Here is a 27,498-nt window from a genome sequence, read left to right on the forward strand (position 1 = left end):
CACCATGTTTCAAAATTAGTACTAAATTTATAAATAGAACTGTAAACTTGAGAAAACCATGTTTTTTTTAATTACCACCTGTCTTTCTTTAGCAGTAGTTTCGCAGTAGACGGATCTTAAACACACTGTTAGGGACTGAGGGTGTGCGGTATCAGTCCGCGTTAAACTGTTCTACCGTAAAGTGCTTCACTTCGCGCACAGGTCGTCGGGCTACCGAAGCAGAGGAGCCATCCTCTCTGCAGAAGATCAAAACTGCAATAGCCCATTGTGCAACTCTAGGTAGATGTACCTATCTTTTGTAGTAACAATGTATCACAGTCAGATGTGTCAAAATTAACACTCTGCGTAAACATTTCATTTGAAATAATTTGACAGGCAACAAACTTAGCATCTAATTTTAAAGCTCGCGGAGAATCACTTATAAATGCATTGCCTCTGTATTGGAAATTAATTCTTTCAATTTTTCAAATTATCTATCATTTTTTGCTGTGTCCATTTTCTTAAACAAGTTTCTTGAGCTGTGCCCATTTTCTTACACGCGCTTTTTTAGCTGTGTTCATTTTCTTAAACAAGAATTTCAAACTGTGTCCATTTCCTTAAACACAAATTTCAAGCGGCGTCCATTTTCTTAAACACGAATTTCAAGCTGCGTCCATTTTCTTAAACACGCATTTTGATTTGTGTCTAGAATAAAAAGTACACCAATGCTATATTTCCAATTAAATACAGTTAAAATATAGAGTTTTCCTACATATTAATTTCTCCGTAATTACGGTATCATCACAGAAACATTTTTAAGAAGATGCACTAAAAGATGTTGACTATTTAGAAGATTAAAAATGTTTCTGAAATATAAATGAAATATGCGTTGCGTGGCTCAGCTTATCTAAAACAATTGCAAATTCATTGAGCAAGGAATCCAAAACTTTAGCTAATGAATGTTTTGGTACAGCTTTTAAATAAAATGTTATTGCAATCTTAATTAAAAAGTCAATTAAGAACTCAGTAGAAATTTAATATATAATTATGAAGAACGCATACTGCCATCACTAAATTAAGCACCAATTTTCAAGAAAATTACTTAAATTTGAAGTTGCCAAACATTTATTTTTAAAGTTTTTTTTCATTGTTTATGAAAGATATATTCTAAAGCATCGATCCCCAAATAGTGTTCTGCGAAGGGGAGCCATCCCCTCTGCAGAAGATCAAAACTGTGATAGCATGATAGCAAAACAACAGGTTGATTAACATTGGTTGGAAACACACTTTTGGAAACCCTGATGTAAGTTTTAAGAGTAAGGAACTAATGCCATATACACGACACATATTTTTTATTTACAACTAAGCAACAAAATTCAATTCTTTCCACCAAAGATGCATTTACTACGTATATGAAACACAATAATCAAATACATACATAATCTTCAGTCACAAGTAAAAAAAATACATAATTGAGAAACACAAAAAACAATTCTTTTAACTGATTAAAACTTGATACTTCGCATTTTGCTATATTGGCACAACTTCCAAAAGAAATGAGAATACACTCAAACAGTTTTACCTCGTAAAAGGGCTTGAAAATACTTCTTAGCAAGCCTATTTTTAAACCAGCCCATAACAAATATAAACAATAAACTCTTAAACATGCAACAACAAAAAGCATTGATTGAAGGTGTTGTTGAGGTGACATAAAAATGGGTGTGAAGTCAAAGTTTATGAAAGACTTGTGAAAATAAATCATTGAATATCTATAAGAATGGGAGCTTTAGAACAATTATTCTTTTTATTAATTTTTTAATAAAATATTTATGAAATGGAATGCATGATATATATCACTGATTTTAGATAAATAATCTATTTATAACTATCAGTATGTTAAGGCACTGGATTTGTATATAAACTAGGTTAGCCAATATATTGAAATAATTAATTGGTAATGTTTCATTAGTATGTAAGCTCGATTAGTGTGCTATATATTTCCCAAAACCAAAAAGTAAATTATAAAGTGTACTGAAACGTTAAAAGCAATAATGAAATGACCCAACTCCAATGTTTCTTAATGATAATTTTTCTTCTTTATCTTATTTGAAATTAAGAGATTAAAAAGAATACTGAAGCTCATGTCTTGCTAAAACTAAAATATGTGAATAATTTTTCAATTTCTTAAAAAAATTAAAACCTATGCAGCAAAATATTGTAGTTTCTATGCTGCTTAAAAACTTTAAATAGGTGTATAACATTATATCAGCTCAAGTAACCATTTGTACACCTCGTATGATTTTGTTTAAAGAAATATAATTTTATGGAGTCATACATAATAAATAATTTCAAAGTTAAAAAATCGCTACAAAAGGAGGGGAAACAATAAGGACTATAAAAATTATTTTAAAATGCTTGATTGTACAAAATAAAACATTAAAATTAAAACATAAGCAACAAATAACTTAAAGTAAAAGCTTTGAGGTAAAAATACAACTTTTACAATACACAAGTCGCATTAATATTTTCAAGTAAAATTAATATAAAAATCATAATTCTTTTATAAATCAATAGTTTAAAATCCACTAAGATTCAATTTTTAGAAAAATTTTGTACAATTTCCACAACCTTTTTACAGCAGAAAAATATTAATATTCAATATTCAAAGCACCTAAAAATAAGAAAATTAATCAAAATATAGATTTGTACTCACAAGAATATACAAAACAGATTGTACAGTAAAAATATGAGATGGGGACTAAAATCATTGAAAAGTTGTTCAAATGTATTTTCAAATAAATGATTAACTCCCATATCAAGTTACAGATATTCAATTTCATTCTTTATAAAAAATAAATAGACATGATTAAAAGTAATTCATGATAAACTAAACCATAGAATAGTTTAGAGAAAGAGATAATAGCTTAATTGAATAGTCTCTATGAAAAATTAAATGGTTAACTCCACACATCAGCAGAATATCTTCTTTGGGATTCCATTTTCTTGATATAAGCTTCAGCTTCACTCTTAGATTTCTGGCCAAATTCTTCTACGATTTCCAAAATAATGTTGTGAACATCTTTAGCCATATGCCTAGCATCACTGAAACAAAATAATTATAGAAATTTAATACACTATATGCATATATATTTTAAGTCACATTGTAAATTATTAAGAAATACTCAAAAAATTGATATAAAAGATGTGTATAAAAAATTAACAGCTAGTTAAGCATTGCCAGAGCTCATTCTAGGCAGGGTAAACAGAGCACAGCACCCTGCTGCCCTTTTAGTCAAAGGAATCAACCCTGTTGCCCCTGAAGTAAATTAGTGCCCTGATGTATAAGACTCCATACCCTTTTTGCTCTTTCTTTCCTTAACCCTTTAAAATATGTTAATTTATTAATAAAAATTCTTAATTAATATGATAGCTTTGCTACTTTAAGCAAAGTAAAAATAAAAAAATTTCTTTAACTAATTGACAATGTTTTTTAATAGAACATGTAAATCACATAGAAAGAAATTACTGCCTTTTTAGAATAATAATGCCCTTTATTTAAACTCTTGCACCCTGCCCCTTTTTCTGCCTAGAATGAGCTCTGCATTGCTAATAGATAAGTTTATTTACTATATGAACACACAAAACATTAAAAAAAAATTCTAAAACTTAATCATTTCTTTACAATGCATTAAATTTATAATTATCTTTCTTAATAATTACTTTTTCAATTTAATAGGTTAAAAGTGTACAGCAATAGACTTTTTAAATGAATTTAAAAAGGTATTTACAATAGTAATTTAAATGCCTTATAACATAGTTCATCAGGTAAGTTTTCTTTGATTATGTCCATTGTTCATTTCTTATATTAGTTTTATATGTGTTTATCTTATTGTTATTGCAAGTCAGTTACTTAGAAGGCAGCAGTTAAGGCAGCAGCAATTTAAAATTGAACATTAAGTTTTAAATTATTTGTAATAGATTTTGCAAAAAAAAACTTTTTTTAACCAGGAAGAAGCTATAAAAAGATTGTAATATTTATTCACCCAAAAAGTATTAATATATTAAAATGCATAAGTGCTTAGATTGCAAAGTTGATGGGCTTAAAATAATAAGCATTATAGAAAATGTTTTGAAAAAATATGCAAGCATTATTATAATATAAATTGTAACAGAGTTAAAACTTATTTTTTGATTTATTAGTAATTGAGTTACAACTTTTGTTGATTTTAATGGAAGTCACATGAAATATATTGAATATTTTTACATACATCATTGCATTCTTTCGGTTCGTTTTAATGAGAGACAAAATTAAATTTCCTTAAATTAATTTAAACATCTCTTTTAACCCATAAAAGTATTAATCACAAAACCATTTTGAAGAGGAAACATTTGAAATAGTGATTTCAAACAAAACTGATGGCATATATAATTGGGCCTGAACTAAAACTCATAACTGTTTGAAAGGTGTAAAAAATTATTAATATTATTCAATATATTCCTATTAGTAAGTTGAATACAACTACACTACGAAATTAAACACATAAAATTAAATTCAAATAATGTGCCAAAATAATTTTTAACTATTCAGGATTAAAATTCAAAGTATGTTAAATGTAAGGATTTTATTTGTTTCAAATTTAAAATTTTTACTAGAAAAAGGTATGCAGCATTAACTTACCCACAAACATAAATGTGACCATTTTGTTCACCAATCACTTTCCAGATTTCAGCTTTGTTCTCTCTTAAAAGATGAGTTACATATCTCTTTTCAGGTTGATCTCTAGAGAAAGCTAAATGAAGGTGAGTAAGCACTCCTTCATCTACATACTTCTTCAGCTCCTCTGCATATAAGTAATCCTGCTTTTCATGACGGCATCCAAAGTACAAAATAGTGTCACCAACAGGTTTGCCTATTTCAAAATCAATATTTAGAATTAGTTTCATAGGGAGGATTCTATATTAGCTATTATTTCTACTCATTAATTTCAGGGTGAAAGCTACTCAGAAAACAATTTTTAGCATGCCTAGATAGCATATAAAAATTGTACTTCTTATTAAAAAAAACAGCCAATAGGAATTATGTAATAATTTTTGTATATTTTTTATTCAATTCAGTAAAAAAATTATGTCAACACTACTTGGCTGGATAATAAGGGAGCAGTTTAGATAAGCTATTATTTCTACTCATTCGATTCAGGGTGAAAGCTACCCAGAAAACAATTTTCAGCATGACTAGATAGCATATAAGAATTGTACTTTCTATACAAAAATTATTACATAGTTCCTATTGGCCATTTTTGTTATATTTTTTATTTAATTCTGTAAAAAAATTATGTCAACACTACTTGACTGGATAACAAGGGAGCATTTTAGATAAGCTATTATTTCTACGCATTCGATTCAGGGTGAAAGCTACACAGAAAATAATTTTTAGCATGCCTAGATAGCATATAAAAATTCTACTTTTTATACAAAAATTATTACATTGTTCCTATTGGCTATTTTTATGACATTTTTTATTCAATTCAGTAAAAAAAAAAATGTCAACAATACTTGACTGGATAACAATGTTTAAGTTTCCCAGTCCTTAATCTCTTAGTAAGTTCAAGATAGAAGCAAAAACTTATCTAAGGTGAGGGATAACTTCTAAAACCTAAGCTTAAACTTTAAAAATCAATTCCACTACATAGGAATTGGCCTTTGAATACATAATATAACTCACTAAATTTGATCCAGTATTTAGTTTCTGTGTTTAATTTACATTTAATTAATAATTAACAATTTTATATGCAATATATTTACTATAACGCAAATTTAATTACAGCTCCTTATAATTTAATAACTATTTAAATTAAGCGCAAAACTTTGCCATACCTTCTGATTTCAAAAATGCTCTTTCTTGAATGAAACCTCTAAAAGGTGCTAAACCAGTACCAGGCCCAATCATTATAACAGGAGTTAGCGATTTACTGGGAAGTCTGAACTGAGAGCGACGAACAAAAATAGGTATTTTAGTGATATTTCCATTAGAAGGTTTCAAGGTTGTGAACCAGCCAGTGGTGACACCTGTATTATGACGATTGGTTTTTGTCATATAATCTATCAAGACAGCAGTAACGTGTATTGAGGTAGGGTAAATCTGAAAATGCAAAAAAACAATGTCAAGTCTTTAAATATTGTTCATGTAAATGACTAATGAATAAAATACAATATACATACTCTACAAAATAGGTTTGACATTTTGACCAGAAGAAAACCTATTTCTACAAAGACTTAGGAAGAAACTAAAAATGAACCATTGCAGTGTTCTCCTTAAGCCTTTTTAAAAAGACAGCCTGCCCTACCAATCTCCCAATCTTTATAAATGCACCCTATTTTTGCCATTTTGTAAATATATGCAGCCATCCCTTAAAAACAGTGTCCTTTTATTCATTTTCCATTTTGAAAATAATTATTTCACTGTTTAAATACTAATTACACACTGGTAAAACTATCTGATTTCTCTATTACAAATATTTAGTTTGTTAAAAATATTCTCAACTGGTTAAATTTTTATAAGGATCTCTTTTTTCAGGGCTAAGTACGTTAATATTTTGTAAGTGGTTTTAAATGTATGCATAATGCTTGCCTTTTAGCATGCCTTTAATTTCTTTTATAAACTGCAAATTTTCTCATATTTGATAATGAGAGAGAATAAATTTTTTAAAACATACACATAAATAGTATAAGAGGGTAATTTAAAAATTATTGACTACAAAATTCAGTTATTACAAAATATTACACATTTTGAGAAATTTTTATGGAGCCAAGCTAAAAGTGCCCTTTTCTAAGAGGAAGGGCTTTGCCTTTTTTTATTTCTACAGAGAACACTGAAATGGTTTAGCAAGAATAGCTAAAATTTAAACAAATTTAATATAGCATAGTCAAATGTTTTTTGCAAACAATAACATACATATTATCCAATTAGTTTGTTTTATATACCAAATAAATTGTGAATTTAATATGTGATTTCTTAATTTAATAGTATTAATAAAATTTTATTATTGTAAAATAAAGTTTTACTTAATATATTAAAGTATTTGAATTATTGGATTATAAGTTTACATACATTTAAAAATGATGCATAATAAACAGCCTAGAAATAAATGATTGCAATCTTATTTAAATAATATTACAACTGTTAAAATATAAGAGAATATTTTTGAAAGCTTTTTACATTTCTTCTAGGTAAATATTTCCCATGAGTTTTATTCACTTATGTGTTATTTCCAACTTTTATAACATATTAAAACATTATTTTTTTTAAGATTGTGGCTCCCTTCAAAAAGTTAGCCACCACAAGTAATATCAAAGTTACTTTGAATATATATTTCATTTTTAATAACCTATTATAATATGTGACAATATTAACCCTTAACGGTCCAGAAATACTTCAAGTTTACTTCTCATCCATATTAATAATTATTAATAATTACATAATTATTTACAATTTTATTAAATCATAAATATGATAACATTCAGTGTGATACGAAAAATTTCATCTTCTTGTTATCTTGCAAAAAGAAAACCTATATTTATAACAATTATTTTTAAAAGATTACAAGTTTTGCTGTAAAATAAAGTTATATATCCAATATTAAGATTATAACCTGTCTGTAAATAGAAAAAAAAGAAGAAAACGTAAGGAAAGATAATATAGAAACAAATTTAAAAATTTAATTAAAATTCTAATGAATGCTTAAGTAATATGTAAACTTAATGCAAAGAAAAATTTATAACTTACTTTAGGTGAAGATGAGATGGAATAATATCGAGCCTGTAATCTAGGTAACAATTCCAAAATATGATCCAAAGGAGGCTTTAAGGATGGAATATCTTCAAGGATGTGTATTATACTTCTACTGTGTTCAACTGCCCATTCTAAGTATTTATGCTAAGAAAAAAAAGAAGAAATTGCTGGTATTAATAAATGGCAAGTTTTCAATAAACATGATACAATACCAAAATTTACTTTAGCACTTTATAAAACATAGAAATAAGACTTCACCTTTATGTAAAAATATGCAAAGCTGGAAAATTCAAATTAAAAAAATTTTTTAAATAAAATCAAAAACTTGTAACTATTTTAAAAGTTTGATTACTGTTAAAGCTGATAACTGTATGACTATAAATAAAATTATAATTTTTAACAGCCCTTAAATCACAATGAATTAAGGAAAATTAAGGTCATACATAAATTGACACCTTGAATAGCATAAATTTTCAGAATAAAGAAAATATGCTTTAACATTTTCGTAAATAATTACTTAAACTCAACACTCAACATTCTACAGCACCATCTGTTGAGGACAAAAAAATATTTTTGCCATCAGTAGATATTTATCCCAATTTTTTTTTTTCAGATTTCTTCAACAAATTTGAGGAAATTTGAGAATAAACTGGTAAACAGGAGATAGTCGTAAAATACAGGAGTCTTCGTTAAAAAACTTGGCAAGTATGTAAATATTTTCTATGACTTAATATCAAACACCTCTGATTTATAGAATGAGAAACACAAAATACTGTAAAATCACTATACTATTCAATCTGAAAAAAACTACAACTCGCAGTTGAAGATTTTTGGAATAATTTCTCTAGTTTTTCATAAAAATAACAATATTGTGAAATTAAATCTAAAAAAATGCAGTCTGAATACATTTTTAAAATTTTACTTCAAATAGAAAACTTACTTTTCCTTCTTCTGAAGAGGTAGCCATCAATTTTAGCATTTTCTTATCCTCTTCATCTTCAGCATACTCTGAAATTTCCTTAAGGACATGAGTACGTGGAACACTTGTGATGTCTACGTAATGCAGCAATGCAGTACGGTAAGTAGTCGGACATGGGAATGGATGCTTTTTTGTACTATCCTCTGAAGAAAAATATATTTCAAAAATTAAAAGTGGAAATATTTTAGGATATTTGGAAATATATTAAGACACAAAATTTCACAAGTTACTTTATAAATTAAAAATTGCTATTTTCAATAACTAGAGACAATCAAATGTTTTCTTGTAATCTGAAGAATGATTTAAATTCATAATGCCCTTTAAAATAAAGAAGTTCAGAGATTAATCTAAAATACCACCAAACAAACTTAAAAAATTTCACTAAAAAGAAATTACATATAGTCAATAAAACTAATAGACATATGAAGTGCCATAACAAAGAAAGGACTCTTTAGTATTTTATTTTGCTAAAATATAAAAAATTAATATTTCTTTTAACTAATTTTATTGATTACTATATTATCACATTCCCATTTATATATAAATTTTAATTTTGAGTGTTTGACCAAAATAAACTAGAAATTTTATTTTAAAAAAAATTGTTACTCATACTAAAATTATTTTCCTCCAACGATCTGAGAAAAAAATTTAAAGTATCTCTAATGCAAAAAATTATTAATACAAAGCTACATATCTAAAAAACAAAGTTTATGTTTAAAAATAATTATAAATAAAAATTATAACTATTATTTATAATTTGACTGGTTCAAACATTAGCTCACTAGTTAAGTAAAACATATTGGTTATATGTATGTGATACTAACCATCTAAATTGTTCAAACTGAATACAGTGTCTAAATCCACATTTAAGAGCTTTCCAATCTTTTCAACAAGTTCAGGATTATTGGTGGGATAAACAGCTACATGATCACCAGCTTCATACCTTTGAAAATTGATAAAAAGAAAACATGAGAATACTTTCAAGCCATTATCAGCAGAGCATAAAACAGTACCATTGATCCCTTTTTTAAAAAAAAATTATAATTATTAAAATATATAGGCTATTAAAAAAACACTAAATAACAGCTTTAAGAAAGTGAGATTTCTTGCACAAAGCTCTTATATTTTAGTTTTAACTATACAACACAGTTTTATTCAGTCAAATCACTAAATTCTGAAGATATTAAACTTTTTCTACAGCATATTAAACCATCAGAGTGAGAAAATTAAGATTTTAACAGTTCAAATGATTTTTGGGGATTTATAGATTTTCATTGTGGGCAAAAGATAAAAAGCATGGCTTTAAGGCTAATTTACTCATACATCACATAAAACCTTCTTTTACTTAGAATTGGACTGTACTTAAATACTAAGCAAGAAGCCAGGCTTAAAATATATTATGATATATTCTAAAATTAAAAATAAATAAATAAATAAAAACCCAAATGTATTTAGAAATGTATAAAAAATATTCTGCAAAATGTAACAATCTTAGAAAAACCAATAGAAGTGTGAACAAACTCAGCATATAAATTTAAAAATATGATAAAAAATTGTGTGCTTCTCTCAAAGTGTGTTTCTGGAAATTTTTCTGACAAATCATATTTGAGCAGAAAAATTTGTGTGCTATTATAGAATTAAGACTTCAGAAATTGTTATAATTTTGTAAAACTAATATATTTATGATTTTTACAGTCTTAATTTTCATTTATTAAAATTTAGTGATAGTATCCTTCTGGTAATACTCTATTAAGTTAAAAGAGAACTTTTTAAATAGCCCTTAACAAAATTTCAATTTAGGTCAACAAAAACTTATAAAATATTGATAAATTAAGAATTATAAACAATAAAAGGATTTATAACTAAAGATTTTCTCTGTATATTTTGTTTCTCAAAGAAGTTTAAATAAAATACAATTTTTAGTGCAGAGCTCCCTAACCAAATATAATTTTCCATAGAAATCTTTCCAGCAATGAGGTATCCCTCTCATTTTTAAGATATAATCTGAGTTGGAACTTAGTATATTCAGAATATTTAGATCTGACAAATTTCCAAAATAATATAGGATTTAACTTAATATACCGTTCAGTTAAAACAGGTGTTACAAAATATCACAACTGAAAGAAACTTATTGCAGAGCTAAATAATTCAATAAAACACTAAAAACAAGTCTTTTTGAATAGAATGATCCTCAAAAGAGTACCTTCAAAATTAAAATTTGATTTAATGCTTTAGAATGAGCCATGGTGGCTCAGGGGATGCGGTGATCTTGGTACGATTCCCAGAGATGGCTGATATAAAGAAATTCAGCACCAAAGGTCGCACCGACCACACAGCTGACATAAAATATCTTTAGTGGTAGATGGATCATGGGTTCGAGTCCCCCTGACATCATGCTAACTGTGGAAGGGTTTCGTGGCTTTCCTGTCCATGTCAAGCAAATACGGATAAGTTTCATCAAAAAGTCCTCCACGAAAGCATATCTCTCCTAATACTTGATCCAAGAGTTCCCTTGTCTTCTGGATTGCGTTCAAAATTACAAGGATACAGAGTTGAACTTTGGTAGCCGTGTAAGCCCAAACTTGGGTCGACTGTTCAACAACGGTTTTAAAATATAAAATAAAATGCTTCAGTTTATATCCGAGTCGAAATTAAAATAAAAACATTACGCATAATTTCATCCAACACCTTCTTTTTAATCTACAAATCCAATATAGTAACAGCTACTTACCTAATTTTTGAACCAGTTATATCCAGCTCAATGTGCATGCATGATCTATCCCCGGTGTACAACTCTCTGTTTTCAATAAGAGTGCTTAAGAATGGATTTTTAGGATCAAAGGGTCTGAAAAATTATAACTTAGTTATATTTCAAATAATAATTACATCAATGAATTTGAAAACTAATTTTAATACATGACAAAGACAGAAAAAAAAACAATCAATATTTTTCTCATAATAGTAATCTTAAAAAATTTCTACATGCTAAAACTACAAGTACTTTTTAAAAGATTATGATTAATAATGAGAAGTTTAATGGTTATCTCATTTTTCAAATCTCTTTCAAATATGAGCAAAATAAAAATGAGAAGTTTAATGGTTATTTTTTTTTAAAAAGAAAGAATATTTTTACGCTATAAGAAGTGCTTTTAAATCAACATATGTATTAAGTGATAAAGGGAATTTTTCTTAGGTAGTTAATACTATGTAGCTAATATATAAAAATATAGTAATGTTAAAATTTTCAAGAACTATTAAAACAATTTCTTGGTTCATTGCTAATAAAAATCATAAATTTAAAAAAAAAAACACACACACACACATGAAGTGAGTATAAATCACTTACGGTCTTTGGTTTCTATAGGAATTCAATCTTGCATGTTCACCAGTAAAAATCTTCTCTTCATTTATCTCATCGTGAATGACCAACTCATATTGTCTTAGATTAACATCTTCTCCGAAGCTTTCAATATTAAAATGCTCACAGACAGCACCCCAAAATCTTTCCTTCCAAGTAATGAAATCCTCTTCAATACTATAAACAAAAAGTATAAAGATATATAGCCAATAAACATATAGAACTAGTTAATGTAAAGAGAAAAATTAACATATATCATCAGAGCCGGATTATACCTTTTGTAGGCCCTAGGCATAGCCGTTTTTGGGCTCCACTCCTCCCCTCTTTTCAAAATATATGCTAAAATCTGCGTAGTTTGGAATTCAACAGCATAATACAAGATTTCGTTGAATCCAAAATTCGCAAAAAAGTAATATATTAGATCATAAGATTCTGCAAAATAATTTATTACCGAAAAATATTATATTTTTATTTGTATCTTCATCATTTTGTGCAAAATACACTTGTTGTTTTTAAAGCTAAATTATTTTTTCTCCCAAGTTTTTTGTAGGACCCTGAATTTCGCAGGCCCTAGGCACATGCCTAGTGTACCTATAGGTTAATCCGGCCCTGTATATCATTCATTATAATAAGAAAAGAAAAAAGATAAAGTAGACACTTGAGAAATTTTTTCTATATATTACTATAAAGTAAAACATTTTAGGAATGTAGCTATTAGTAGGTATGGACTATGACTTTTAATGTAACAAGAAACTTGGATAAATGTTAATTGTATTTATATTCCGAGAAATATTAACGCTAGAATGGCTGAACATTGCTCTATACCTAGGAAGACTGAAGGGGCCAGTTAGGACCTTCCCAGATTGTTTGTGTAGAATAAATTAGCTATGCAAAATCTTAAAATATAATAATTAATTTAACAAAAATATATTACAGACTTGATCATCAAAATTATAAGGTATTTTATTCGATTTGGTTAACATAATATATTACAGACTTGATCATCAAAATTATAAGGTTATTTATTCAATTTGGTTAACAAAAACATTCAATTCAATTATATGTATACATTAGTTTTTCAGATAATTTAGTTTCTTTTCTCTATAAATAATAATTAAAAAATGTATTGAAATATTCTACTGAAACTAGGGTACCTTACAAATACCATAGGTTAACTTATACCCAAAAATACCTGGGGTAAAGAAATGTCTACCAAAATACCTAAGGGGCGACTCTGGCCCTTCCAGTCATTCTAGGTATAAGGTTCTATACATACATTTCTAAAAGGCTAATATATTTATGATTAAATCAGGGTATCTGCTACATTTTAGATTTTCAAATTCATGACTTTCCATGCCTAATTCCAAGAACTTTTCATGACTTAACGAAGTTACTATTTTCTCTGACAAAAACAGAATAATAAATTTAAAAAGCATTATAATAACATTAATTAAAATGATAGGTATAACCAAAACTGTTATACTCTACATCTGCATGTTTATTGATTTTAAATTTAAAAAACAGAGTAAAGAAAGAGTTGAAGCAATAAAATAGCTGAAAAAATAATAGCTGAGCAAATAAACAGAAAGGAAAGAAATACTCCTGATTTTTCTGCTCTCATTTCGGAATTAAAAATATTTGCCAATGACTGGCTTGCCTCAGCTAGAATTTTAAATTGATAAAATAAAAAAAAGATGAATAATAATAATTCTGAAGACACATAAGTTTAAAAGAAACTTCGCTCTAGAAATGATGTTTTTTCTTTCATTTTTCGAAAGAACAGCATAATTTTTAAAGAAAATGATTAAAACTTTTTATAGTTTAATAAAATTTGACTCAAAGTGGGGATTTTGTTACAAATTCAGATATTCGGAACACCATGAAATTGGGGAGGGATTCCATTTTAAAAATAAAATTTTTCAGCGACCTAAATCTATGACTTTCCATGATTTTTTTTTTCAAAAATAGTTAAATTCATGACATTTCTGACAAATTTTGTTCAATACCGAAATTCATGACTTTCCATGATTTTTCATGACTTTCCAGATGCGTGGATACCCTGGTAAATAAGCAGTTAAAGTGGATCAAATGGTGAAAAGTCATAAACACTCAACACTTTTAGTAAGTTCCTTTTTCAAATTACAGAGCAACAAAAAAATGAGAAGTGCCAAATTGGCTCCATCCCCTATTAACTAAAAATATAAACAAAAATAAAATGACTCATATTACAAAAACAATATAACATCTGGAATGGTATTTCACTAACTGAGTATATTACTAAAACAACTTCACCAAAGGTTTAAAATTTTGTATATCACATAAGTAATACATACTTTGCATCATCATCTCCAAGACCCAACTCAAATACTCTTGTAGCACCCAATTCCTCTAGTCGCTTATCAACATATATTCCCATTGAGTTGTAATGTTCATATGTTTTATTACCAAGACCAAATACCTGAAAAACCAGTATGAAGTTTACTACTTAACAATTTTTTCAGCTATGATATATACCCATAAAATACAAATAATGTGAGGGTAATATACAAAAGTAAATAAGATCTATTAGTCTTAAACAATTACAGGCTTATTTTTTAAGCAAAACTATTGCTAAATGTAAAACAATATTTTATTGTAAATTGTACCAGTACGTTTACTAAAACATTTTAAGAAGATTTGGTATTGGTTTTTGAATAATCTAAGTTAAATCAATGCTTTTACCTGTTGTTAATATAGACATTTAAAATATGTTATGAAAGTTCTCTATTCAGATTATTAATAAGAAATGAGTTAAGTTTTAAAATACTTTACAAATCACTAATTGTAAAATAATTTAAACACATTTTTAAAATATAATTTGCAAATAAAAATAAAATAATTTATAAGAGTCATATGAATTCTTTTAATAACATATTCTAAAGTAAGAAAAAAGCACAAATTTATACGAACTACAATTCAATAAATGGTTCCAATCAGAAGTAGTTTCTCATTTTAAATTTACTCTTGTTAAATTAAATTTAAAGCAAATGATATAAAAATTTAATTTTGAAAGTTGTGCATAATTTGCAAAATAATTTAAATATATTTATATATATATTTTTTTTAAATTTAAATTAATGTATGAGAAGAAGACGTAAAAAATAAAAAATAAAGAACATATTCATTTAAAATAGACAAATAAAGCATAGAATATTAGATATCATTTCTCAACTATTATTTCTTTTAATAAAGAAAAAAAAAACATTTGCAATCATGATAAATAAAAACAATGAAATATCAAATGAAAATAAAACATACAGCAAAATTTAAGCCAGATAAATCAACTTCACCAGACTGCAACCACTGATAATATTCTTGAGCATTATCAGTAGGATCTCCTTCCCCATAGGTCGCCATGCAAAATATAGCAAGTGAATTTTCTATTTCAGGCACTTTAGCCAAATCTTCCTAAAAATTAATAATTGAAAATATATAAATGTAAATTTACCTAATTTTACTAAAAACTGCATATCTTCGTCAGACATAAAATACTTAAATATAATAATCTATTATTATTGTTAATTATAAATCGCAAAAGAAAATTAACTAAAACAATATTTATAGAAATACAAATAAACTAGCCGTCTTAGTTAACAACTTGGTTATCATTTTAACCTCACCATTTCACGGCACTTCACTGCATTGTTTGTCATTGTGATAATATAATATTTTAGTCATTTATAATAAAATAAATAAATAAATAAAAACTTTAAGTGAACCTTTATGGGATTCTAAACATTGGCTTATAATTTTGAAGGAACCTGTGAAAAGTTGTATAAGATGGAATTTAAACCGAATGTTCAAAACCTATATGATATAGTCTGATTCATAAAGTGGTAAAAAAGAATGAATCTTATAGGATGATCAATGCTCTCAATATTTGATCATAATAAATATAAAAATATCTAGTTTGATAGCATTTTTTTAAACAATCATGAAAAAATTATATAAATTATAACACCCTTCAAGTAAGTATATAACCAAAGTTCAGAGAAAAAATTTCTGAAATTAAGTAAAAATTTGAAGACAAACAAAATAAGCAACAAAATCTAACTCTCAGTATAAGACAAATTAGGAATTTCAATAAATTTAATTGCATCATCAGCTAAAAATTCCGCTTTATACGGAATTCATGTGAGATGGCCTAGTTTAGTTCAACACTTAAAGAAACATAGAAACATTTAACTAAGCGTAAATGTACAATTAAATATTACATGATGATGTAACCAGATTTTTTTTATATTATCTATTAAACTTTAAAAATACCTTAGGAAAACAAAAATGTTTACTATTAATCTATTTTCTAAACTAAATCTCATTTGTTTTAATTAAACTATATCTCTTCCTTAAAAAAAAAGCACATATTTTTTGGAGATAAAGATTGATTGTTATTTTGATGACTGATATTTAAAATTTATCCCTTGTAACGAATGTTGCAGTCAAAGTTAACAACAGCATGAAACTATTTGAAATGAAATTGATATAAAATCATATCTTCATGATATCAAATCAATATTATATTTAAATAGGAAATAAATAGCATAATTTTTCTGTTGTTTACTTTTTGTGATAACAGTTTTTTTCTGATAAGTCTTTTGTTTATTTCAATTATTTTTTTTAATGAGTAAAATAAAAATCTATCACGTAAGAGGCCGTTCAACTTCAATTACAATAAGTAGCATGCTTCTGGAAAATTTGAACTTATCCTCTTCTAATTGTCAACAAAATAAGCAAACACAAATCTCACATGCGTATGGAAATAAGGAGGTAATATATGTTAAATTTTGCTTTAATTTGACTTTTTGCTGTAGTAATCTGACTTTTTTTTATACAATTAAAAATATTATATGGGGCTTTAACAGCTTAACATAAACATTGCTTATAACCGACCTCCTTCTTTTTGATATTAAAAAAATTCTACAGCCAAAAGGCTAATTTTCTTTTTAATATGATGACCAAAACTGAAACAAGATTAACAGTGTGAACAATTTCAAAGAATTTAATTCTGTGATTTTTTACTAGCATAATTAGTTAAAATTTAAAAAAGTTAGAGCGAAAGTCCAAAATCTAGATTCTTAAAATCTATTATTTTAAAATTCATACTTGAATTAGTAGAAATTGCTATGTTTAAAACACACACAAAAATCAGGAAAAACAGGTCAAAAAGTTTAAAATCGAGACAAAACAATTTACAACATGAAAATCAGGGGCAAATGACTACGAACCCTGAATAAATACATTTTATATGCATGGTAAAAAAAAAAAATTTCATGTTTATGGTATTATCATAATTTACATAATAAGACAATATCATAAATGCTAATCCTCCATTAAATTATTTCAATTACAGAATGCTAATCATTAAAAACTGAGTGTGTACTAAATAATTTATCACAATTGTTATTATCAACTTAGATAGGGAAACAATAATGATTTTGGTGCTCCAAAAGAGAACATGTTCTTTAAACAAAATGTTGAAATAAATATTCCAAACTTAAACACTTGCAACAACAACATTATTACACATAAAAAGGAAAAGTTAAGTTAAAATTTTGTTCTCAAAAGTAAAATACTACAGAACCAAATATGTATGACTCAAAAGTTGCATAATTATATAAAATATTAGGCTGAACAAGTTAAAAATAGAATAATGAAGTCATATTGAATGAATCTAAACAATCACAGAATATCTTAACTTCACTGCAATTATTAAAGTAATCAAAGTTTTTTTAGTTATAAAACTAATATGTAAGCTTTGAAAAAAAATATGCATCAGCTCAAATGACATCAAACTGTACTATTCTTCCCTGCGTTACAAAAGTTACAGTCATCAATGCAAAAATCAAAAGTCATTACTAATTATATTGGAAAAAATTTTCTCGAACCCTTACAGACATCTAAGAATCAATCAAATAATTCAGCCCTTGAAAATTTGCACTCTGTTGTAGCTCAATTTTTTAAAAAAAGTTTTAGAGTCATATAAACAAATTTAAGATAAAGCATTACAAAACAGATCAAATTACAGATAAGATCAAGACAAATTACAGATAAAACAGATCTTGATTGAATCAAAAACTAGTAGTGTACCATTTCATAATCTTCAGGATCAGCAACCATTGCTTTCATTCCATATCTATTAGCTTCTTTAGCTAAACGGGCAGCAAATTCTTCAGCAGTACCAGTTTGAGAACCGTAAAAAACAATAACCCTTCTACCCTAAAATAAAGTTTTAAAATAATTAATAATTGACTTAAAATAATTAATAATTGATTTAAAATAATTAATAATTGAGATCATTTGCATTAGAGCATTAAATTTTACATAAACATGACTATATAGAACACTTTTATACTAGAATTGGAACATGTAACCTCTCAATCTATGAAAGCTAACTCACTTTCACTAAGTTATTCTTTTTAAATAAAAAGGTATGGGGAATAGATACTTATTTATTATAAACATTGATTGAGAAACTGAAAATACATATAAAAAGTTAATGAGAATTACTTACTGTTGATTTCATTTTAGTGATAAAACTGGAGTCATCTGTAGCAAATGTGTTGGGCCTGTTGAAACACAATTTAAAATATATTTAACTATAAGTTAACTATACTATACATAAGTTTGTTAACTATACATAAAATATATAATTAATACATTTTATATGTAACTATATATTAAATGTCAACACAATATGAAAATAAACATTAAATATGAAAATACACAATATGAAAATATATATTAAATGCCATAACAATAGATTAATAAAAATTTTAATTTAACAAAATAGTGCTAATTTGAAATAAATAATTATGCAATATTTCTTGAGCTTATTTACAAAATCTGACATTTCACTTAATTTTTAAACACTTCTGTTTAATTATTTTTGCATAGAGAAATGCAGTCATTTTTGTATAATTAAGTTAATACATTATACTAAATAAAAATATCTATATTTTGCACAGGACTGACTGATGTGCCAATTAATTTAGAAAGAGTAGTCTTGGATATCTTTTGACCTTTTGTTCAATCCAATTGTTTTCAATTGCTGTCAGAATTTCACTACTCCATTAGGAAATTCTGGCAGCATAACTTTAAATATTGCTTGTGTCATTAACTTACACCAGCTTGTTTCAACAGTATTTACTTAGGATAAATATTCTACTTGTCCTTTTGAAATACAATTAAAAAAACTATATATGACATAGAAGCAGTCAGGAAAATGGCAGATTAATCCTCAATGATAGTAGAATTAAGGGGGGGGGGAATAAAAATTCTTCAATTTGAAATTTAAATTAATAAACATTCATAAGCTATCAAGCTATTTAGCCTCTACCTGACTTGAGGACTCAAAAACTAATTACTGAGATTCATAAAAGAATGCTTTTCAAGTAAAAAAAATGTCTTGGCTTTTCCTACAAAATTCAATCATATAGAGAATTTTTTCAAAACAAAAAAAAAATCGAAACAAAAGAGACAAGGAAATCTTTAAATCAAAACTTAAGGACTGTAAGAAAAAAAGAGGTGGAGTTGAAGGCCATGAAAACAATGAGAACCTTGTGTAGTAAAATATAATCTTAATTTTTTTTCAAAAAATAAATTTATATACAACTGAAATCACTAATCATGGGTTGCATGTGCTTATTATGAAAACACTCAATATAATGGAACCAAATGATGGAGCTAAATCTGAGGAAAGATAAACAAGAAAAAATAAAAGGAAAGATTACTAGGGTACCTCAAGTTTTTAGGATCCATATTTACCTGAAGATCGTAAATCACAGCAGAAGTGTTCATTAAATTGTTCGTAAAAATAATTTGCCATTATAGTAGTTGTAAGAATTGAATTTTTCAGCTTAACTAAAACCATGTAGTTCTTATGAAATCATGACAATTGATGTCATGTTTTGGAATCAGTGGAATATATTTTTATATTATATGTTAAATCTACATTAAATTTTTAAACACATGAGTTTCATGACAATACATAAAATATTAAACATTGCAGACTGAATTTTAAGTAGCTCGTGTCACAGCTCGTTTATAGGACGGATCCATTCATACAGCCATTCATTAATCCACAGATCATAATTTTGAACTGAACCAGAGAATGATTAATCTACAATTCAGTACCCCCTAGAGGTAATGGGAACATGAAAGACTTTGTGAACCGACAGGTTTAAAGTACTCCAGTTACCATTTACTACACTTCAGCCGTCAGGGATCAAACTCCCGCCTAATTGAACATGGGCTTCAGCACCCTACCAACCAGGATATCCCAGGGATATTTGCTAACCTTAATCTATATTAAATTGGTTTGACTGCCAGTATCTCATATTTTCATACAGTATGAATGTAATTTTTTTTTTTTAATTGGTGCTCCAAGAAAATTTTACAGTATACCAAACTTTGTATGCGCACCAGGTAACTCCCTATTTTAGCTTAACTTTACTTATCGAAGATTTTAAATATACTTACTCAATTGAAAAAGATCTAACGGGTTCTTCTTTCTTCTTGCGACAGAAATAAAACAAAGTTCCAAGAGCCAGAACTAAAATGATAATTCCATCAAAAACACCAAAAAGCTGTTGCTCAAGAATGGATCCTGCCTCTTCTACAGGAACTATTTTTTCTGCACTTGCCTCCATTGTCTATAAAATTGAATAATAAAATTAATTATAGAAACTTAAAGTTATAATTTATTTTTCTGTAATACAGCAAATATTTAAATAAAAATAAATAAATATAAAAAGACAGATGGATTAATTTCAGAACATTATTATAACTCTTATAACAAAAGTCTTAAGAAATGTAAGGCATGCAAAATTTTAAAATTAATATGATTAAGATAACTGCAAAAGATAAGAAACATGATCCTGAAAAATCTACAGATTTCTAATTGTTAATTTTCAATTAATATTTTCAATATTTTTACTCATGGTAGCAGCCCAGCAATGGCCACTTTTAGCTTAAAAATCACTATGATCATTAAATGGCAGTTTTCCATTTCAAACTGTACAAAATAAAAATCATAATTTTATTAGTGTACTATTAGGTACATAATTCAAGTCCATTCACACAAATGTATATCTTTCCATTACTTTTCATCGGAAATTTAAAAGGCAATTTAAAGAAATTTTAGTAAATAGAACCGCTTTATACGACAAAATTATAAAAATTTACCATGTTGCAGACAGACATCATGATCTTTCATGAACAAAATAAAAGGATTAGAATCTTTATTTCAATTTTTATGCTATATAAATTCTAAGATTAATAGCCTGAATACATTTTAAGATGAATTTAATATAGCAAATCTTTATCAATATTTTGACCATTAATGTCACGAACTTAAATAATCATAAAATGACATACTTAACCAGTTAGATTTAGAACAGCAAATTTCTTGCAATTAATCTCACAAATTTTTTTCATATAACTAAAATGCAATTTAATCTTCCACTTATTTTATGCTGCTAAACATTTTTATTATAATAGTGATATTAATGTTCTGAAGAATAGAATCAAGTGGACCTTTTTAATAATAATTTCTTTATTTAAACTAAACGACTTCATTAAGAAGCATTTTCAGTAAACAAGATATGGCCATAATATGTCTTAAAAAAGTAAACATTTGACTTTTTGACTAATAAACTACAAGGTCAAATTTTTCCCAGTAGAACACTGTTTCTTTATGAAGCAACAAAAAAGAAACTACAGTTAGCCTTTGCAGAAATGGAAGTTCTATTCTGAACAGAGGCTAGGATCTACAGTTGAAATATTAATGTGTGGTGTGCATGCAAAAAAATTAAAATAAATAACACTTGAATAAAATTTGATCTCATAATAAAATTTTTACATTATAATATCCAACCTTAATGGTTAAGAGTCTAAACCTAAATATACGAATTAATTTGTGCAGACAATAGTTAAAGAGTTACAAAATGAAATACAAAACGGACTTTCTTAGATTAAACTCTCTTTTTATTTTTTAACCTTCAAATACAAGGAAAGAGGGTATGTTTTTTCAGAGAAAGTACGTCTCTGTCTACCAACTGCACAAATTTATTAGCAAATTAAAGCCATTAAGATTGCCTCTAAGTACCTTTCTTCCTTGGGTCATAAGTTTTTAAGATGTTCTACCTTTTATATTTTGCTCTGTCCACCTGCATATAAACACTACAGAAAGAAGCTTAGTTTTATTAGAGTTATTATATTCCAAGTAACACTAATAATTCCCCATATCAGGCTTTATATTACAAAATCTTTTTTTTTTTTAATTTAACATTTATGCCAGTATTATTTTAAAAGTACTGAAGATATTTCTATATTGTGATCTGTTGCGCAAACTACAATTGCCAAGGCGTCGAATGAATTTTAAACTTGCACATTCAAAAAATAAAATAAAAAAATGTGTAGAGGTTTGCCCAGAGGTGGCTATGAGTTATATACTTTGAGTTGATTCCCTTCTGTAAAGCTTTCTTTACAGTTTCTTTTGGGCTGCTGCCCAAAAGTTGCAAGGCATTGTGATTTTTTTGCCTCAGATCATGATGACAGAAATCTTCCAAAGCTACTAAATGAGCAAGTTTACTAAATTATTAAAATGCTTCAAAGGTTATATCAATTTTTAAAAACAACATCATAAATTACTGCATTACACACTTAAAATAAATAAAAAATAAGAAAATGCCAAAAATACTTTCAAAAAAATATTTTTTAATTCTTAAAGAACAAAAATAAAATAAATTACTGAATAAAATAATTTAAAGAATGTAACTCATAGAAATCAAACCAAATAATTATTCTTACATAAATTAGACTTCAGCAATGTTAAATTTAAAATATTTGCATGAAACACTCAGCCATGCAGCAGATATATTCGAACTTTTCTACTAAGTTAATTGTTTGGTTTTTAGTATACATTATCAGGCTCATTGTTACTAATAAAATAGAACTTGAACATAATATATGATGTAAAAAGATATTTCTTTATATTTTTGTAAAAAATCAAATTTCAGGAAACAAGATAAATTTCTATTAACTCTTTATCTCGCCTGACATTCACAAAAGAATGAAATTTGTTATCACACAAGATTGGCACCTGGATCTATTCAAGGATTCTGATTCAGTCTACTGCATTGTATTCATAATTACAGGTGTTTCAACATATTTTATTTGCCCATTGGTTTTGTTCTATTTTACTTGCTTAAACATATAACAAGTTAAAACTTTCTATAGAACACTCATATATTTAACAACTGGTCATTTAGAGCTAACTTTAACATATAACAAATTAAGACTCGTATTTTTTGCATATAAAAAGTTTATAAAAAGTTTTTACAGGAAGAAAAAAGCATATTTTACTCATATAAACTAAAACCAGTCTCTGAACCATGCTATGAAAAAAAATTTATACTTAATAAGATACTTAAAAACAAAAGTACTATTAGGTACATTTTATACGAATATTTTATACATTAAGTCCTTTTAATACAAAGTTTAATAAATTATCAATTAAAATAATTATTAATAGTTATTACTGTAATTATTATAGACATTAATTAAAATGAATTATTAATTAATTATAAATTAATAATTAGTTTACAGGTAAAAGAATCACTAAATTTAGTTAGCCACTTGTATAATTCAATGGAATAAAAAAACTGAATTGTAAAGTCTTGACAGACAAATAATTTACCATAACTTGAGAAATAATTCACACTATTTCCTACTAATTTAAAATAAATAGGTGATTAAAAAAATTATAAAATTCTCTTACAATCATTAACCCCTTAATGCAGATTTTTTGAAAAAAACAGGCCAAAAAAAATTTTTTTTTTCATGTAAAAAAACACACTTCTCCTGGGTTCAACTTTTCATCGGTGTGCAATTTTGATATACTGCGCTTTTGTTCCATGGAAAAAGGATATATTTCATTTTCGAGTAAATAAGTGTTACAGCTTACAATCCCATGTAATTGATAAATATCAATAAAAGTTTTTCTTTTCCTTAGTTTTTGCTCTGTTATTTTCAAATCTTGATCATATCTGAGTGTGAAAAAATTGTAGAATCATAAAATACAAAGCCACTCGAGTTATCTAGAGTGTTCACAGCTTGGCCTGTTTCGCGCACTCAAATTAACTCGAACGCACAAGTTAAGGGGTTATAGACCACTACTAAGGACCTATATTAAGTACCCCTTCCTTTTTCTCATAACTAAAATAGAAAAGGAAACTAAACAGGGAAAAAAACTTATCTAAAACTGCTCATTATATTAACTTTTAAAAAAAATAAATCCCACAACAGCCCACGGTGGGCCATGGAAATTAAGGCTCCACAACTTCATGAGTAACAGCATGATTGTGGCAATATGGTCAACACTGTGCATAGGCAATTTTTTCTTCCCAGGCAAGCTGGTCCCATTGATAAGAAGTTGGGTGGGTGGGCTTCAAGCCACCATTGGGGATTGAACCCTAGTCTTTCTCGAGACAGTTTAGAGCCTAAGACATTGTTGCTCATATTATTTTAAACCAATAAAAAATTAAACAATGTTCACAATCAAGGACTGGTACTCTTACTGAACTTACTCAACTGATAATAACCTATTAACTGTCAATACACAAAACACACTACCATAATTTCATGAATACTAAAACTATATATGGCAGAATAATAACCTGGAAATGTGAGGCTTTGCATTAGAATTTTGTGTTAAATAATTTCCCATATAATTAAATTTACCAAATGACCATGGTAATATATATTTGGAGCAGGTCAATATATATTAACATTTTAAAATAATTTTTAATTAAAAATTGTTAAAATAAATATTTATTATTTACAAATAAAATTTTATACAGATTGTAAAATTAATCGACAATTACATTGTGTTGACGCTAGATTTAAAAATTATTTTCAAACATTATGTTGAATGTTTTTCATTAGCCTAAGCCATTATTATGCACATAAGAAAAATAGAACATTATAAATGCTTTTTTTTAATTAATGTATTAATTTAAAAAAACTTAATTAACAAGAAGCACTGAAAATATACATGAAATGACATTAAGAAAGTGGCAAAAAGCTCTTTTGACTGATGTTGGAATTTTGATGAGACTGGATATTACAAATACAACTATAAAAATTATAATAAGCTATTTCAGTATTAAATTACTTCTAAATTACAATCGTTGATTTTATATTTTAATTAATTAATTTAAACTTAAGAAATTTGTTTATAGAGGGATACTATTAAATATTTATTTTTTATGTTTTTCTTTATATCATGGATGTTTATATTTTCCTTTGTATCATGGAATTGCTTTAACATAGTTTATAGAGAATTGCAGTTCATAAAATTAAGCTCTACTATGGTTTATAGAATTAAATTACATAACCATTTATATTCGATGTTAACTTATGTGCAACTAAATTTATAAAATAGTAAAGATTAAACTTTTTGAATGAAGACTAACACAACCAAAGGATAATTAGAACGAAAAAAATATTCACATATTACTCACAATAAAAACTTATTTTGGACTAGCTCAATACAAGAGGCCCAACAAATATTCTTTAATCCGAAGTTAATTAAATTCTAATAAATTCAGGATATTAATCTCAACATGAAATATAATTTTAAGAAGATTTACAAGATCACGGCATAATTATGCATCAGAAACTAAAATTGGATATTATTATGAGCAAATAATGTAACCAAATCGTTCAACTCTGTTAAAGAATTTTGTGTACTTTTCCACTTTGCAGAAGAAAAAGTTGCCAATGTTAAGTAACCAACTGGTGACCAATATATAAAGTAAAGTCACCAGTTCAGCTGGGTTGTTTTCGTTTATTTAATAATTATTTTTCATCATTCAATCATTTTTTTAAAAGAAATATAAATAAACACATAAAATAGCTGACTCTACTTGTGCTGGCAAAATGGGAAAGTACGGAGTTTTTAAATAATTTTCTGAATAGTTAGCATAACCAATACACAAAATAATGAATATGCTTAGGTTAATAGAAAACATATTTAACATTCCCAAAACCAGTTTTCTATAATTTAGTTTGTTTTCTTTCCACCATGTATTTAGTTACAAAATTAAAAACAAATTAAATAGAATTTAAAGAATTCACAATGAGAATTAATAGGGATATTATTTAAGAACTTCAAGGAAAGGGAGTCAAATTCATGGAACAATGATCATCTAAATGCAAAATTAATAACTTCTCAAAAATACATATATTTACCATCAATATTGTTTTTCCTTAATATGCATACATAAAAAATCCATTCAAATTTATATGAAAATGTAACCTTTTAAATTTTACTTAACTTTCTAAACATTTTTTAGAGCTTAAGATACCAAAATATTTTGCCTTATTTTATAAAATAAACATTTTGATGCTATCCATTGAATTTTGTGTCAAATATTTAACTTTAATGTTCGTTTTAAATAAAATTAATAATTAAGACACACTTTAAAAAAGAAATTATTTCCAAATTTTATAACGTAATTTTATTATTTACTTCGGAAATAATTATTGCAGTTCTCTGTTCGTCAACTTTGGAAGATAACGAAAAATGAGAGAGCATTTTCTATTAATTTTTATTAACATTCTAAAATTTATAAATTTAAACATAAAATTAATAAACCAAGGCACATTTTAGGAAACAAATTATTCTTTAATTTGGGTTCAACAGTAAATGAGAAAGGAAAAAAACATACTAAATTGATTCATAATTTTTATAGATGTTTTCTGAGTTTTATATTTAGACTTAAATTGTGAGATAAATTTGATAAATTAAAACACAGTATAAAAAAATTAATCCTTATATGAAATTGAGCAATATTTAAAACCTAATCCTAATACAATTTTTAGGTAAAATATTAATGTAGAGATTTCCTCTGGTATTTCAACTTAAGACCACAACATTTAAAAAAAAGAAACAAATAGATTTATAAAAAAAAAATATAATTTGAGAAACATGAACGTTATAAATGTAATCGTTAAATTTTCACTTCGATCAAAACTTTAAATAAATCAATATATAACTAAATCTAATAATGTAGTAAGAAATTGCAAATATTTATTTCATGTTGACACACATTACCAAACTTACTTACGTAATATTATGATTAAGATGTGTAGATTAGAAACACGAACAAAAACAATTTGAGAAATAATTGGACGATAATTCACAAATAATCCAATATTAGCTCCAAATCTAAAACTTCAATAAAATATTCCCCAATTTGTCCTTAATATAAGGACCTGGGTTCGGTGTTGATCGCCAGCACTGCAAGAGTTGAAAGAAAGATAAACAACAAAATTATCGTAGACTAGACG

The 27,498-nt window shown here is 26.6% G+C and overlaps 1 protein-coding gene across 2 annotated transcripts; it reads right to left on the reverse strand.

Annotated features, from left to right (window-relative positions):
- Positions 1 to 1,314: 1,314 nt before the first annotated feature.
- On the reverse strand, positions 1,315 to 27,498 carry LOC107455373 (Cytochrome P450 reductase). Of its 2 annotated transcripts, none has more exons than XM_016072908.3 (14): positions 27,276 to 27,498; positions 20,623 to 20,795; positions 18,656 to 18,710; positions 18,232 to 18,360; positions 15,403 to 15,552; positions 14,439 to 14,563; positions 12,094 to 12,282; positions 11,479 to 11,592; positions 9,572 to 9,690; positions 8,709 to 8,890; positions 7,763 to 7,912; positions 5,854 to 6,118; positions 4,658 to 4,889; positions 1,315 to 3,081 (listed from the first exon to the last, which is right to left on the reverse strand). In XM_016072908.3, exons 2-14 carry the CDS (start codon positions 20,790 to 20,792, stop codon positions 2,937 to 2,939), a joined length of 2,025 nt encoding a protein of 674 aa, XP_015928394.1. In that variant the 5' UTR covers positions 20,793 to 20,795; positions 27,276 to 27,498; the 3' UTR covers positions 1,315 to 2,936. The 2 variants fall into 2 exon arrangements, with proteins under 2 accessions (XP_015928394.1, XP_015928396.1); XM_016072910.3 differs by having other exon boundaries at positions 27,272 to 27,498.

This window comes from Parasteatoda tepidariorum, chromosome 2 (genome assembly GCF_043381705.1).
Source record: "Parasteatoda tepidariorum isolate YZ-2023 chromosome 2, CAS_Ptep_4.0, whole genome shotgun sequence".
Lineage (NCBI taxonomy): Eukaryota > Metazoa > Arthropoda > Arachnida > Araneae > Theridiidae > Parasteatoda > Parasteatoda tepidariorum.

What these genes read in the sequence shown, in the direction of transcription:
- LOC107455373 (XM_016072908.3), bottom strand. Translation starts at nt 20,792, where the DNA reads ATGGAGGCAAGTGCAGAAAAAATAGTTCCTGTAGAAGAGGCAGGATCC. An exon ending in TATCTGGCTTAAATTTTGCT is followed by an intron (nt 14,564 to 15,402) that starts GTATGTTTTATT and finishes CTGGTTTTTCAG; the next exon opens with GTATTTGGTCTTGGTAATAA. An exon ending in CAGTTTGAACAATTTAGATG is followed by an intron (nt 8,891 to 9,571) that starts GTTAGTATCACA and finishes ATTTTTCTTCAG; the next exon opens with AGGATAGTACAAAAAAGCAT.